The sequence below is a fragment of the Propithecus coquereli genome, unplaced genomic scaffold (assembly GCF_000956105.1).
Source record: "Propithecus coquereli isolate 6110/MARCELLA unplaced genomic scaffold, Pcoq_1.0 Scaffold119, whole genome shotgun sequence".
In the NCBI taxonomy this organism is placed as follows: domain Eukaryota; kingdom Metazoa; phylum Chordata; class Mammalia; order Primates; family Indriidae; genus Propithecus; species Propithecus coquereli.
In genome coordinates this window covers 6,743,839-6,757,591 of record NW_012135969.1, presented here as the reverse complement: position 1 = coordinate 6,757,591, position 13,753 = coordinate 6,743,839, and the positions used below count along the sequence as shown (strand labels likewise).

Sequence of the window (13,753 nt, the reverse complement as noted above, 5' to 3'; positions counted from 1 at the left end):
CCCACCTTGGCTCGGGCTCCCGGAGCCTCGGCGGCAGCCGGGAGGCGTGGCCACGGGCGGCCCGTCCCTTTGATATGCGCCGGCCCCGCTGTGATTGGATTGTCGCTTGTGACGTGTGGGGACTGCGGTGGGCCCGGCTGCTGCAGCAGCCGCAGCGCCGGCCGCGGCTCCGGCTCCGGCTCCGGCTCCCGGGCATTTAAAGGGGACGCGGCGGCGGCCCGGGGGGATGGGGGGCAGGTGGAGGGGACGGCCCAGACGCACATCATCCACAGTCCCTCGGGACTGGAGGGACTCGTGAGCCGGAGCCCAGACACCCGGGGGTGGATAAGACACCGCGTGCCCTCCAAATCCCGTAAGCACCCTTTGCTCCATCCAGCGCCCAGATACCTCAGCTAGCCCCCCTCCCCACTCCGTACACTCCAAACTCAGCCGGGACAGACCTCTGCCGCCGCCGCCCCCACGTGAGTCCTGGGCTCCGGGAGCTAGGGGAGGGCTGGGGTCCCAGCGCGGGGTGGGGGCTGTTTAGAGTTTGAAGGCGCTCCTTCACGCGCCTGGCCGTGGGAGAGTCCTGGAGCAGAGGAGTGAGTCCCCTACTCTCTCCTACCCCAGGAACGTGGCGCCCGGGTGTCCCTCTGTCCCCGACTCTGGCAAAGCCAAGGAATCGGTGCCCCCTTGCTCCCCGCCACCCACAAGTCCTCTCCCGAGCTGCTCACCCCCCGCCCGCATTGGAGCGAAGCGCCCGCCAGCTGGGGGTGTGCCAGAGTGCTGGCTTTCCAGTCACCTCTAAAAATATCTCTCCCCCCACCCCACCGGCAGCTGCCACCTCCCTGCCCCTGCCCCTGCCCCGTGAGGATCCCCTCCTAGCTTGTCTGCCCACGCAGGGAGAGCCCAGAGGTGACGCCTAGTCCCAAATGCCTCATGGGCACCAGGGCGCCGGATCATCACCGCCAGCTGGTCAGGACCTCAAGCTCACAGCCCAAGGGGGCCCCCAGGGCAATAGGGGACACTCCAGCTGCAGTTTGCCCAAGAGACACCAGAGATGCCTGAGTTCTAATCCTGACCCTGATGCTGTGTGACCCCACCATGTTAGCCTGACTTCTCTGGGTCTCTGTTTTTCCTATTTGCTACCTGGGGGTGGTGGTGAGCAAGGAAGGTGGTCAAGCCTGGGATGCTGTCTGGGGGAGGGAGGGAGTTCCACCTTAGTTGCTGGATCTGATTTCTAGTGACTGATAGGAGGAGACTTGTTCTTGGCCAGAGAGGGCTTGTTACTGTTGTATTTCTGGGGTCCTCATGCTGCCATCGTCATCCTGCACATTTCTGGTGGAAAATTATCTCAAAACTTTCCTTGGGGCTCCATCCATCCACTAAGAGAGAAACTTCGAACTCAGGGCCTATGCCAACCAGAGATCTATGTCTCCTTTCCACCCTATCCTACAGATTTAATCTGAGAGCATTTGTGTAAAAGGCAGGAGGGAGCAGGTAGGAGTCTGACCCAGTGTGGGATCAGGGAGGTGGCACTGCTTTTAGATGGGACAGGAATATGGACTCTCTGCCACCCCCTAGAAACCCTTCTCCTCTCCCTGCTCTAGCCTGTGGGAGAAGCTCAGAGGTCCTGCCCCCCTTTTCTCTTTGGTGACCACAAAAGGATTTGATCACTCAGGACAAAGCTGCCAGAGGTGAGAGACCATTTGGAACATCACAGGAGCCAGATTCCATCTGGGGACAGGGTCCCTCTGACCCTGTGGGGTGGGGTGGGGCATCACAGCATGGCCTCAGTTTCCAGGGGAAGAAACCCAGGAGGCCTGGCATTCTCCTCTGGAGACTAAAAGAAATGAGGGCAACTCACCAAATAATAAGTGTTTAACTGATTTCCCTAAATATTATTATTAGATGGAAAAATGTAACTGTGTCTTTTATGATGAGAAATGAGAAGTTTTTTTTTGTTTTGTTTGTTTTTTTTTTTGAGACAGGGTCTCACTCTTTTGCCCGGGCTAGAGTGAGTGCCGTGGTGTCGGCCAGCTCACAGCAACCTCAAACTCCTGGGCTCAAGTGATCCTTCTGCCTCAGCCTCCCGAGTAGCTGGGATTACAGGCATGCGCCACCATGCCCGGCTAGTTTTTTCTATATATTTTTAGTTGGCCGATTAATTTCTTTCTAATTTTTAGTAGAGGCGGGGTCTCGCTCTTGCTCAGGCTGGTCTCGAACTCCTGAGCTCAAACAATCCGCCCGCCTCAGCCTCCCAGAGTGCTAGGATTACAGGCGTGAGCCACCGCGCCCGGCAAGAAATGAGAAGTTTTGAACATAAAGATCAAGAGAATATTTTTTTAAAAAAGGAAAGAAAAGAAAACAAGGGCAAAGTAATGAGACTCTTTTCTATGGGTTGAAAGTTGGTCTCTGGGTGGCTGCTGGTGACACTTTTCTTTGTATCTGCCCCTTGCTTCTCTCCACATGACACGTGCCTGTCCGTGTTTGCTTTTACCATGACAGTGGCATCCCTGACCTTTCTCCTCTGACTCACCTGGCCAAGGTTGACCGTGTAGACAGCCAGGATTTGAGAAGGCTGGAACTCCTGATGGGGACTGGGGATGGTCATTCCCATGTCGCCAATGCCTCCCTCCCTTCCTTTCCCACCATCTTCTCTTCCACCCTCTCCCTCTCTTTGCACACTGCCGGCCCAGCTTTGACCACCCCTCCCAACTCCAAGATTAAAAGTTCTTAGGGAAAAAACTGATACCCACATCCCACCCCCGCTGAAGGGTTTAATACATGTGTGGTCAGAGAGTTGGGAGGGAGGGGGCACCTCAAGGTGGAGGGGGCCAGAGCCTGTGCTCTGCTGCCGGGATGTGGGACATCTCTGTCTTGGGGGCAGCTGCTTCTCCCTGCTGTCCTGGGATGGTGAGGGTAGAATGTCATTGACAAAGTCAGAGGGGTTTACAGTGTCACCCATTGCCACCACCAGAGGGCGGCAGCTAGCCAGACCTTTGCTCCTCTCCTGGTCTGGTCTCCTGGATCTCAATATCTTTCCAGTTAAGTCCCAGCTGCCTCTGGTCTCTGATTCAACCCCAGGAGGAGGGGTGGGAGCATAGGGAGGCACTGGAAACTATAGGTGGTGTCCTTTGTATCTGTCTTGGCAAAGGCCTCCAAGAGGCCAAACCCAGTCCCCAAAGCCACACAGCAAAGTCCAGCAGAGATTTCAACCTGTCTCTCTTGTCTGACTGCTGGATCCCTGAAAGCACAGGGGAGGCCAGTCCAGGATCACTTGTGGGGATGCAGCTGGAGGCCTCAGCCCCCCAGCTATGGTACAGTAAGCCCTGAGTCATCTGCCCCTTCCCTTTTGGGGGCATCAGGAAGGCAAAGCTGTGGCAAGGTGTTCATGACCCAGGCTCTGCCCCATGCAAACAGCATGGCAGTTAGTTAACCTCTCTGAGCCTTCTCATTTGCTGAACTCATACTTTTGTGATGAGCAGTGAGAGAATATGAGTGAAGGTGATTTGTAAACTGTGATGTACCATACACACATACGGGACCAGGATCATACCAGAGAAAAAAAGCACTAGTCTCAACTCTGAGGCCTGGGTTTGAGATCTGTCCCTGCCACTTACAGTGAGTAATATTTGGGCAAGTCCGTTAACCTCTCTGGGTCTCCAGTAATATCCTCTGGCATCTCTCGGGGTTGTAGGGGATTGCTAAGAGGATGCCTTAGCAAGGTACTCTGTGGTCTAGAAGTGCTGGGCCTATGTGAGGGGTGGGTTTTTCTGAGACCCCGGAAGTGGCTCCTGGGGCTCAGCAGAAGGGCCAAGCCCAGGTGGGTATTAGTGCTAGAAGCAAAGCCAGCCTACTGAGCACCCTCAAACAAACTTTTGTGGTTGTGACAGCTGGAGGCCAACCGAGTCCCTGCAGGTGGCGCCCAGGGTGATGTACTGACCATGAGTGCGTGTTTCCCAGTTTCTGGCCTCCGATGCCTGTCTAGGGTAAGTGGCTCCCTCCAGGGGTCTCTTAGGATGAGGCCTCAGCCCCTCCCTTTCCATCACAGGGTGGGAGGACCCTATCCAACCCCTTTTAGGCTTGTCCTCACCTCCACTGGGGCTTCATTAATCCCTGGAAGCTTCCATTCCCGGTGTGGAATCCTGATATTTTACATCCTCAACTCCAGGAACACTGGGCCACTGAGACTCCCAGCTGGATGTTGGTGAGAGCAGAGGGTGACTCCAGGGATGAGGCTGAAGGGACGGTTGTGTGAGGGAAGCAGATAGCCAGGTTCAAATCTCAACTCTGAAATAAGGAACTTGGACTTGTTTCTCAAGGTGTGCCAGGCCATAAACATCCCAGGAATATTAGAGAAGGGGTTAGGAAGAAACCAGAAGGAGGAATGGTTCCACCTTGATTAACTGGGGTGGGAGGCTGGGAGGGAGAGAGGCCGAGTGTTGATATCTGGAAGCTGCATGTGATCTGCTTGCTCTGTCCCTCTCATGCACTGGCCGGCAAAGGTGGCGGGTGTGCTGAGGGCTCCTGCTGACTCTATTTGTTTGCCTTTGTGCCCTGACACTTTCCCTGTTGTCCCCCATCCTCTCCCACCCTGCCCCCCACCCTTCCCTCCTCAACATGACTCTGGCCCACTTCCTGGGGCTCCCCCACCCCTACTCTGCATTCCTGCCCAGCGGTCTGTCTCTGAGAACCCCTGGCATGACTTCCTCCTAGCCCCCCACCACATCCCCATTACCTGCTCACTCCTCCTCTGCCTTTTCAGCCACTGCTGCTCTCTCTCCTCTCCCTTACTGTCTCCCAGGTATGTCGTGGCCTGGTGCGGGAGGCTCCCACCTCCCTAAGCCCCACTGCTTCTCCTGCTGCCGTCTTGCTTCGGACTCTGGCAGAAACCCCACCCGCTGACACGTTCCTCCCGGGGAATTGGCAAGTGATTAGTGATGAGCTGTCAGCACAGGGCCCTAAAAATCTCTGGAGAAGCCGTGCCCGACCCCTGGACCCCTCCCCCTGCCCAGTACCATCTGGCCGGAAGCAGCTCCCAGAGAGCCTTCCTGAGTCTCATGTGGTCAGTCTACCTACCTAGTTATTCCAAGGGCTAAAATCCAGTTCTCTGGCCCAGAGGCCCAGGCACCTAACCCGCCAGCCTGGCACTTAGCTCCCATCAGGCTTCATTGTTCACGTGCCTTGGATGACTCCAAAAGGAAGGAGTGGGCCTCCTTACTGTCCATCTCAATCCCACGAGCCATTGGCTCCCCATGGCACAAAAATGGGATGCGGAAGCTGCTCTAGTCAGGTGAAGGGGTGGTTTCCCTTGATTCTGCTAGGGAATGAGGGACTGGAGAGTTCCCGCCACCCTCTCTACAATAGGGAGCCTTTGGAAGTCTCCAGTCTAGTCCAGAAACCCCCGCAAAGCAGTGATCCTTGGAAGCTGCTCTTCCTGTCTTTTAAGCTGACCTCTCATTAAGCTCCAGATGAGAGTAGCAGAAACAGAAGCCCATCTGGGTTCAAGAGTAGGATGGTCCTCTGGGCATACACCCCAGCGCAGTTAACTGAGAGGTGCCAAGGGGTAGGCAGGGAAGGCTGGGGATGGGGGTGGTGGTGTGGGGGACTCCTCCCAGCTTAACCATCCTTGGGTCCTCCTCAGGTCTTGGATGTGCCAGCACCTCTGGCCGTGGCCCGCTAACCAGCCTCTCTCCGGCCGGCTCCCGCCGCGCCCCCTCTCGCTTGCCCCTTCCTCCTCCTGCTGCTGCTCTCCCCTCTGCTCCCAGGACGGCGGGATGGCCGCGCAGGGCGCGCCTCGCTTCCTCCTGATCTTCGACTTCGATGAGACCATCGTGGACGAAAACAGTGACGACTCAATCGTGCGTGCCGCGCCGGGCCAGCGGCTGCCCGAGAGCCTGCGTGCCACCTACCGCGAGGGCTTCTACAACGAGTACATGCAGCGCGTCTTCAAGTACCTAGGCGAGCAGGGCGTGCGGCCGCGGGACCTGCGTGTCATCTACGAAGCCATCCCCCTGTCGCCGGGCATGGGCGACCTGCTGCAGTTTGTGGCCAAGCAGGGTGCCTGCTTCGAGGTTATTCTCATCTCCGATGCCAACACCTTTGGCGTGGAGAGCGCGCTGCGCGCCGCCGGCCACCACGGCCTGTTCCGCCGCATCCTCAGCAACCCGTCGGGGCCCGACGCGCGGGGACTGCTGGCGCTGCGGCCCTTCCACACCCACAGCTGCACGCGCTGCCCCGCCAACATGTGCAAGCACAAGGTGCTCAGCGACTACCTGCGCGAGCGGGCCCACGACGGCGTGCACTTCGAGCGCCTCTTCTACGTGGGCGACGGCGCCAACGACTTCTGCCCCATGGGGCTGCTGGCGGGCGGCGACGTGGCCTTCCCGCGCCACGGCTATCCCATGCACCGCCTCATCCAGGAGGCGCAGAAGGCCGAGCCCAGCTCGGTCCGCGCCAGCGTGGTGCCCTGGGAAACGGCCGCCGACGTGCGCCTCCACCTGCAACAGGTGCTGAAGACGTGCTGAGGACGGCCGCCTGCAGGGGGCGCCCCGGGCGGACAGGCGGAGGAGGGGGCGGGGAGGGGGGAATTGGGAAAGACAAACCTAGTTTAACTACTCCCTTTCCCTTTCGCTTTGCTATGTCCCTCGGGGAGTTTCTGGAATCTTGTCCATTTGGGGGCTGGGGGAGGGGGACTCGAAGCCGTCCGTATCTGTGCGGTTAACCCAGCTCGGCTGCCTCCCCCCCCCAGTTCGGTTCCACCGCAAACAGTTAACTTCCGGAGTCTGGACCAACGCGGGGTGTTTCCACAAACCGTGCCCTTCAGCTGCGAGGAAGGTGCGCCCGCAGGTGAGAGAAGGAAAGTCTCCCACTGCTGTAACTGCCGACTCGGGCGCCTGACCGCCCCTCCAGTCTTCTGTCAAGGGAACCCAGGACCCCGACATACTCATGGCCACAAGGATCCCTGCCGACCGTCCCAGGCCTCCTCGATCTTACTTCACCCACCGCAACCCCAGGCTATTTCTGTACTCGCTACACCTTTTTGCCTTCGGCCCCCGACCCCCCCCCGCCACCGGCCCATCCCTCTAGCACCCCCAAAGGAAAAAAACCGGAGGGACCAGCCGCCTCCCGGTGGTGGAAGGAGGTAGCACACTGTCCCGCTCGGGTTTGGCCAGTCTGGGACCTGGTAGCGTGTGACCGTGTCTCCTCGCACCCCAGCCTCGTCTATGCAGCAAGAGAGCAGGGACTTTGCCAAAGTCGCCCCCCTCCTCTCGTTTGGAACAGAAAGCCATGATGTTTTTAAGCAGAACCAGCGAAACCCAAGCCTCTCCTCCCTCTGGTGTTTTAAAACTATAAAGGAGGTGAAGGGGGAAGAGACGACTGAGATCTCTCTGGCGCCGCAGTCTTGGGGTGAGAGTGAGGTTGCTTTCTGCTCTCAGAGAGCCCCCACTTAAGTCAGGGATATCGTCCCCACGCTTGGGCACGTGCCCAGCTTGAGAAACCAAGACTGAACACAACACACACAGCAAGCCGTGGGCAAAAGAGCCAGTTGCAGTCAATGACTGCAGAGGCATCTGGGGCCTGGTGTAGGTGGCACTCAGTGAGCACTGAGGAAATGGGGAAGAGGCAGCTGCTAGGAGCATCTGGGTTGGGGGTGGCGGGCTGTGATTAGCAGGATCCCTAGAACTGGCATGCCATTCAATCCCTCTTCTCCCCTGCCCCCTCTCCCTTTGGGGCAGTCATCAAGAGGTCATTGGTTTTATTCGAAGTTGGCACTTGCAGCTGGAGACCCCACCCTGCATGGAGTAGGGATTCTCCGTGTACAAACTGCTTGGCCTTCAGTTCTTTCCCCTGGGCAGCAGGTCTGTGGGTACCTCCTCTCTCTCCCTGGAACCCCTTACCTCCACGATGGGGGCAAGGGACAGGAAACAGCTCACAGCCCAAGAGGTGGGCAGACCTGTCCAGCCCTGACTGGTGCTGGCTTGGCCTGGGGTTCAAGAGGCCCACTGCAGTAGAGCCTTGGTCAGCTGAGCCCCAGGCGGTCAGCAGCTGGGCTCCACATAGTTCCCAGGGAAGAATCCAGTCCCCTCCGAGCTGACGCCCTCACACCAGCCGTCGGAGTAGCGTCGAGTGACGCAGATTACAGTGCCCTCAGAGAAGGAGAGTTCGTTGTCCTTCTGGCGAGTGTATGGGTACAGTGTCACCACTGCAGGGCAGGAGGAGAGGGTGCCATGAGATATGCCCCTTGCGCCCTCCCCCCATGGGTATGCAGGGGCTTAAATACTGAACTCTAGGGGGAATCTAGGGGAGAAGGCTACAGAGGAGGGCTTCCTTCAAGCCTTCAGGACCCCTCCTCAGCTTAGTGCTCAATACCAGGCCAGCTGCTCTCTCCCAGTTTGGTTCTAAGCTCAGTGCATCAGAAAAAGTGCGTGGGGGTTTGGGGGGCAATACCAGGTTCAGATCTTTGCAGAGGGAGGGAAGAATGCCTCTGGGGTAGGAGGTGCGGGGGTCAGGGCAACAGAAGCCAGAAACCTGGAAGATGGGATCTGGTGCCCTTCAGTCCCAGGAGTCAGGTACCTTTCTCCAAGTATGTGGCAGGGACCCAGCCGGGCTCATCCGACTCGAAGCCTGGCGGGGGCGGAGGCGGCAGCCCCAGTTCGTCCGCATCCAGGGGCGGAGGAGGGGGCAGGTCCAGGGGCAGGGGCAGCTCTGGGCCTGGGAGGGAAAGCAGAAAGGCTGCACGTGTGGCACAGGGACCTCCCCTTCATTTGCCTCTGGAAACTTCGCAGCAGGAGAGCAGGGCTCCAGAATCCACCCATTTTATGTTATCTTCCTCCAGCCCTTACCCGTCCTGGTCCTCCCACAATGCCTCTAGCATGTAGTAGGTGTTCAGTAAACACGGAAAGATTGAGCAGTATAAGTTAGCCAGACTCTGCCACGTGTTTGCTGGGTAGCCCTAGAGCAAGTCACTTAACCTCTCAGCCTCAGCTGCTTTGTCTGTTAAATGAGAGCGTACAGATCCGCTTAGGGTTAAGTTTAGACGAGAAAATAGATGAGAAGCTTCGAACACGGCCTGGCATAAAGCAGGTGCTAAGTTAGTTCACCTCCTCGGACTTTCCTCCCGTCCGCTCTCCTAGGAGGAAGCGTTCGCGGAGGCTGGCCGGGTCTGATCCAGGAGGGGTGAGGTGGGGAGGCCCCGGGATCAGGAAGGAGGAGGGGGCGGAGCTCCTTACCTGGCGGGGGCGGGGACAGCTCCTCCAGCGGAGGGGGCAGCAGGAAGACCTCGTCGGCAGTTGGTGGAGGGGGTGGGGTCGTGGACCCGGGCAGAGGTGGGGGTGGAGGAGCTGCCTGCCCCTTGGACGTGGAGGCCCCACCAACACCTTCGGCGCTGCTGAAGGCCAGAGAGAGCGCTCGGATCGGTTGGGGGACGTCTCAAACTCAGCGTCCCCAACTGGCCCCACCCCTCCACTTCTAAGCCCCGCCTCTGAGTCTGCCCCAACTCTGCACCTGTGACCCGCAGTCTTCAACCCCTGTAGTCACTGTGACAACCCACAGGAGGCCCCTCTCAAAAACCACCACCCGCCCACCCACGCGGATTTAGAGCTCACCCGGCCGAGGCCAGGGAAGAGGCGGATGAGGCTGCAGAGAGCTTGCCATCGGGCACCACGGGGGGCTGCACCGGCTCAGGGATCCGGGGGGTTCTCCTGGGGAGGGGAGCATCGTGTAGAGGGAAGCAGAGCAAGCAGGGGCCCGGTGCGAGGAGGAGGAGGAGGAGGAGGAGGAGGAGGAGGAGGCAGCGGCTGTCAGAGGAGGAAGTTTGGCGCTGGGCATAAACATGGCATGTTGCGCACGAGGCACCTGGTGGGGGGCGAGGGTGGGGGAGCAGAGTTTCAGGATGGCGCAGGGCAGGGCCAGGCTGATTTGGATCAAGGCTAGGCCTCACCCCAGCGTGGCAGAGACGGGTGTGGCAGGCGCCTTGATGCTCTTTCGAGACAGGGTCCCGGTCCGCGACAGCTGCGTGCTCAGGTCCTGCAAGGGTGCAGGGAGTGGGGCTGGCATCTGGAGTGGGGGGGCCAATCCCCACCCTCGTCCCAGAGAGAAAATGGGGGAGGGGCGGAGGAGAACTGGGAGGGAGCGCACCGGCACAGCAAGTTCCCCCTTCCACTTCCCAGGCCCCTCTCCCACCCTTCCCCCAGCCCCACCCCCTCTCGTCATTGCCCGGGCCTTGGGCCTCAGTTCTGCCGACAGCCACTTCCTCTGTGCAGCCACAGCGGGCTGAGTGGGCCCATCACCCTCTTCCCTCCCCAAGACCATCTCAGAGCCAGGGAGCTGGAGCCCTGGCTGATTCCCTTTGATTAGAGCCAATCCCACCAGGGACTGAGGAGGGGGTGAGCAAAGGACAGGACACATCACACTTATAAGTGTCCCATCTGTCATTTTCGCAGACCTGGCTTTGGGGAATTCAGGACAGAGAGGACCAGGACCCAGGATGCTTAGAGGGAAGTATACAAATGACAGAGTGTAAACCCATATGCAGGAGGACACCTCTGTTAGCGATGGGGTTTCCCCAAAGGTGAGCATATAGGAAATGATATTCTTTGTTCGCTACATTTCACTTCAGACAAGACAACAGGGACCTGAGCTGAAGCATAAAGAGTTTAAGTTGAGGCTGGGCATGGTGGCTCACGCCTGCAATCCTAGCACTCTGGGAGGCTGAGGCAGGAGGATTGCTTGAGGTCAGGAGTTTGAGACCAGCCTGAGCAAGATTGAGAACCCATCTCTACTAAAAATAGAAAGAAATTATCTGGACAACTAAAAATATATAGAAAAAATTAGCCGGTCATGGTGGCACATGCCTGTAGTCCCAGCTACTCAGGAGGCTGAGGCAGGAAGATCGCTTGAGCCCAGGAGTGTGAGGTTGCTGGGAGCTAGGCTGACCCCATGGCACTCTAGCCCAGGCCACAGAGTGAGACTCTGTCTCAAAAAAAAAAAGAGTTTAAGTTGAGGGTGGGGCGGCTCCCGCCTGTAATCCCAGCACATGGGAGGTGGAGGCGGGAGGATCACTTGAGCCCAAGAGTTCAAGACCAGCCTGGGCAACATAACCAGATTCTGTCTCAAAAAAGTAAAAAAGAATTTAAGTTGGACAATAGGAAGAACTTACTGATGGGGAGGAGGCCTGGTGACCAAAGGAGATACTTTAGTTTCCCCTTTTGGGGAGACTGGTATGTTAAGGATATGAAGGGATCATATAGACACAGAGAGCTCCTAATCTAATCCGGAATGTCGCAGTGTGGAGACAGGAGTTGACAAATGGGATGGGTGTGTGTGCGTGTGCCTCTCCTACCTTGCAGAAGGAGATGGGCTGAGAAGAAAACACCAGAGTCATGCCCCTGTCTCTCCACCATGTCCCTTTCGTGTGGCTGCATCCCCACCCCTTCCCACCAACAGCAGCTCTGGGGTGACTGCTCGGTGCAGTGACCTCAAACCCCAGACAGAGGAAGTTGCTGTTCTCATGTGGCTGGGGAGCCACTCTCATGCACACCCTGGCCTTCTCCCTTCCCCCTCTTCCCCTTCCCACACAGCCAGCACCCACAAGGGGGGGTGCACAGGATCTCACACTCGGCATCTGAGCACAGGGTAAAGGCCAGCTATGGAGGGAGGGGGTCATGCAGGGATTACAAAACGAGGGGGGCTCAGCATAATGACTTCAAGGAGTGAGGAAAGAAAGGGGTTGTAGGCTGAGATGAGAACATGCAGGAGAGTTGGGGACCTGGAGAGAAAGGGGCCATGAGGCAGGAGAGGGTGGGTTGTGGGGAAAGAGGAGGCCCCTCTCTCCCTACCTTGATCCCGTGGCCAATGTCATCCAGGCAGCCAAAGTTGAGGGGTCTCCTGTAGTAGGGCGTGAGCGGGGGCAGGCTCTCGGGGGCGATGACCTTCTGGCCGGGGGGCAGCCGCTGCACAGTGGCTAAGGTGCCGATCTCCCTTCGGGCCACTTTCTCCATATGCATGTTCGCCATCTGCATGACAGGGTTTGAGGTGACAGTGGGGCAGTCTGTGTCCAGCGCCCTTCCCCATGAGGAAGGAAGACAACAGGGACTTTGAGGCAGAGGCAGGGAGGTCCAGACAAAGAGTGAGTTTTGTCCCCAAGGCCACACAGCCATTGGGAAAAGAGTAGCAGGGAGAGGATGGAGCCGCTTTGGAGCCACTTCCTGGTGGAAGCAAATGAGGGTTATTATTAGCTGAGCAGGAACAGGAGGAAGAGAAAAAACACAACATCTCTGGGGATGCTGGAAAGAGACGAGAACGGGGCTGGCTCAGGAGCAGAGGAGGGTGACGTGGAAGTGGCAGAGTGTGGGGGTCGGATCAGCTCTCCCCTTTGGGGGACAAATAAGTGAATTGACTTCCTCTTGGAATGTTCCATGGAGAAACCTACAGCACTGAAAGGGTGGGAACTGCAGTCCGCTGGGGTGAGAGGAAAAGACACACCCCACGCGCTGCGCATGTGGGTGATGCGCAGGCCAGGCCGAATGTGCCGCCGGATCTATGCATGTGCTGCGTGGGGCAATTCCTCGGTCAAGGATCCAGGAAGGAAGGAGGAGGGTGTGTGTGCTAGAATGGGGGGCGGGGGTGTTACTGTGTGGTGGTGGCAGTGCTTCCAGGGCTGAAGATGGCCTTGCCAAGCAAGCATCCTGGGTCTGGAACATTTATTAAGTCATCGCCTGATTTAGATGCAAGCAGGGTCCATTAGCGTCTGTCCTGTACTGTGCAGCCACTGTAATTAGTAGACATTACTTTCTAATGTCCAGGGTAGAATTTAGGGAAAGAAAAAGCTCTGCCTTCAGGGAATTCAGTGTGATGGGGCAGCGAGGCATAGCCACAGAGAAAAGGAGCCCCCCAAAGCTTGGGAAGTGGCGACCTTCTGCAGTAGAGTGGGGCGTTTGCATGTGGAGGAAAGCAGGAAGGAACTTCAGCTGCAGAAAATGTCTGAGTGGGCTGAAGAGTCGTGGCCTGATGCACGACGCCTTCCTGCACCCCTTACCTGGTCCAGCGTGCTCACTTGGGCTTCCACCTGCCGCAGGGCGGCTCCCTGCAGGTCCAGCATGCGCAGAGTGTGCCCGGCCAGGTTGCCCACCTGGTAGGCCACGCTAGCCAGTGCCTGGGTGGTGAAGGCCATGGTCTCCTCCAGCGCCTTCCGCTTGTCTGTGGCCTGAAATACACACAGGCCTGGGCTGAGGCCAGCATCACCCACTGGGTGGGGTGGGATGGGAGTGGATGTAGGGAAGGTGGGGGCTGAATTGGGAGAGTGTGGCAACCCTTAGATGTTTGGGGTGGCTTCCATAAGAATGAGGTTGTAGTAAGAGGGACTCTGGGGACATTAAAAAAAAGTGAATCTGCGGCCTTGAGGAATGGGCGCAAGGGGAGGGAAAGATACCCCTACTCAAATAGTTAAGCCAAGGATTGAGTTGAGATGACCTTGCTACCTTCCTGAAGACTTCAGTAACAGGGTGTCCTTTGGGGCTTGCAGGGGGTGAATAGTAGAAAGGGAAGAGGAAGGCACTGCTGGCTGGAGCAGACATTCTTTAAGTTAAAAGACAGCAGCCAACTTCAAGCCCCAACCTCAGCCTTCAAGGCCTAAGAGTGAGGCCAATGAATGTGTGCCTTTAAAAGCTCTCTCCAGGCCGGGCGCGGTGGCTCATGCCTGTAATCCTAGCACTCTGGGAGGCCGAGGCAGGCGGATTGTTTGAGCTCAGGAGTTCAAAACCAGCCTGAG

The 13,753-nt window shown here is 57.8% G+C and overlaps 2 protein-coding genes across 5 annotated transcripts in view; one reads left to right on the top strand and one right to left on the bottom strand.

The window, feature by feature from the left end:
* The first annotated feature begins 225 nt into the window (after positions 1–225).
* PHOSPHO1 (phosphatase, orphan 1) lies at positions 226–6,606 on the top strand. Of its 3 annotated transcripts, none has more exons than XM_012663022.1 (3): positions 226–352; positions 3,876–3,971; positions 5,627–6,606. In XM_012663022.1, the coding sequence occupies exon 3, from the start codon at positions 5,634–5,636 to the stop codon at positions 6,507–6,509; it is 876 nt and encodes a 291-aa protein (XP_012518476.1). In that variant the 5' UTR covers positions 226–352; positions 3,876–3,971; positions 5,627–5,633; the 3' UTR covers positions 6,510–6,606. The 3 variants fall into 3 exon arrangements, with proteins under 3 accessions (XP_012518476.1, XP_012518485.1, XP_012518467.1); XM_012663031.1 differs by having other exon boundaries at positions 226–461; positions 5,751–6,606; XM_012663013.1 differs by having other exon boundaries at positions 226–461.
* Positions 6,607–7,515: 909 nt separating this feature from the next.
* The window catches only part of ABI3 (ABI family, member 3), an 11,415-nt gene continuing 5,177 nt past the window's right edge, over positions 7,516–13,753 (bottom strand). Inside the window, exons 2-8 of one of the 2 annotated variants that reach the window (XM_012662983.1) lie at positions 13,022–13,189; positions 11,823–11,999; positions 9,926–10,011; positions 9,591–9,686; positions 9,216–9,373; positions 8,560–8,697; positions 7,516–8,188 (exon numbers count right to left, since the gene is read on the bottom strand). In XM_012662983.1, coding sequence (XP_012518437.1) covers positions 8,025–8,188; positions 8,560–8,697; positions 9,216–9,373; positions 9,591–9,686; positions 9,926–10,011; positions 11,823–11,999; positions 13,022–13,189 — 987 coding nt within the window. In that variant the 3' untranslated portion in view covers positions 7,516–8,024. The remainder of the gene's footprint in view (positions 8,189–8,559; positions 8,698–9,215; positions 9,374–9,590; positions 9,687–9,925; positions 10,012–11,822; positions 12,000–13,021; positions 13,190–13,753) is intronic. The other variant, XM_012662992.1, reaches the window with a different exon arrangement.

What these genes read in the sequence shown, in the direction of transcription:
- PHOSPHO1 (XM_012663022.1), top strand. Translation starts at nt 5,634, where the DNA reads ATGTGCCAGCACCTCTGGCCGTGGCCCGCTAACCAGCCTCTCTCCGGC.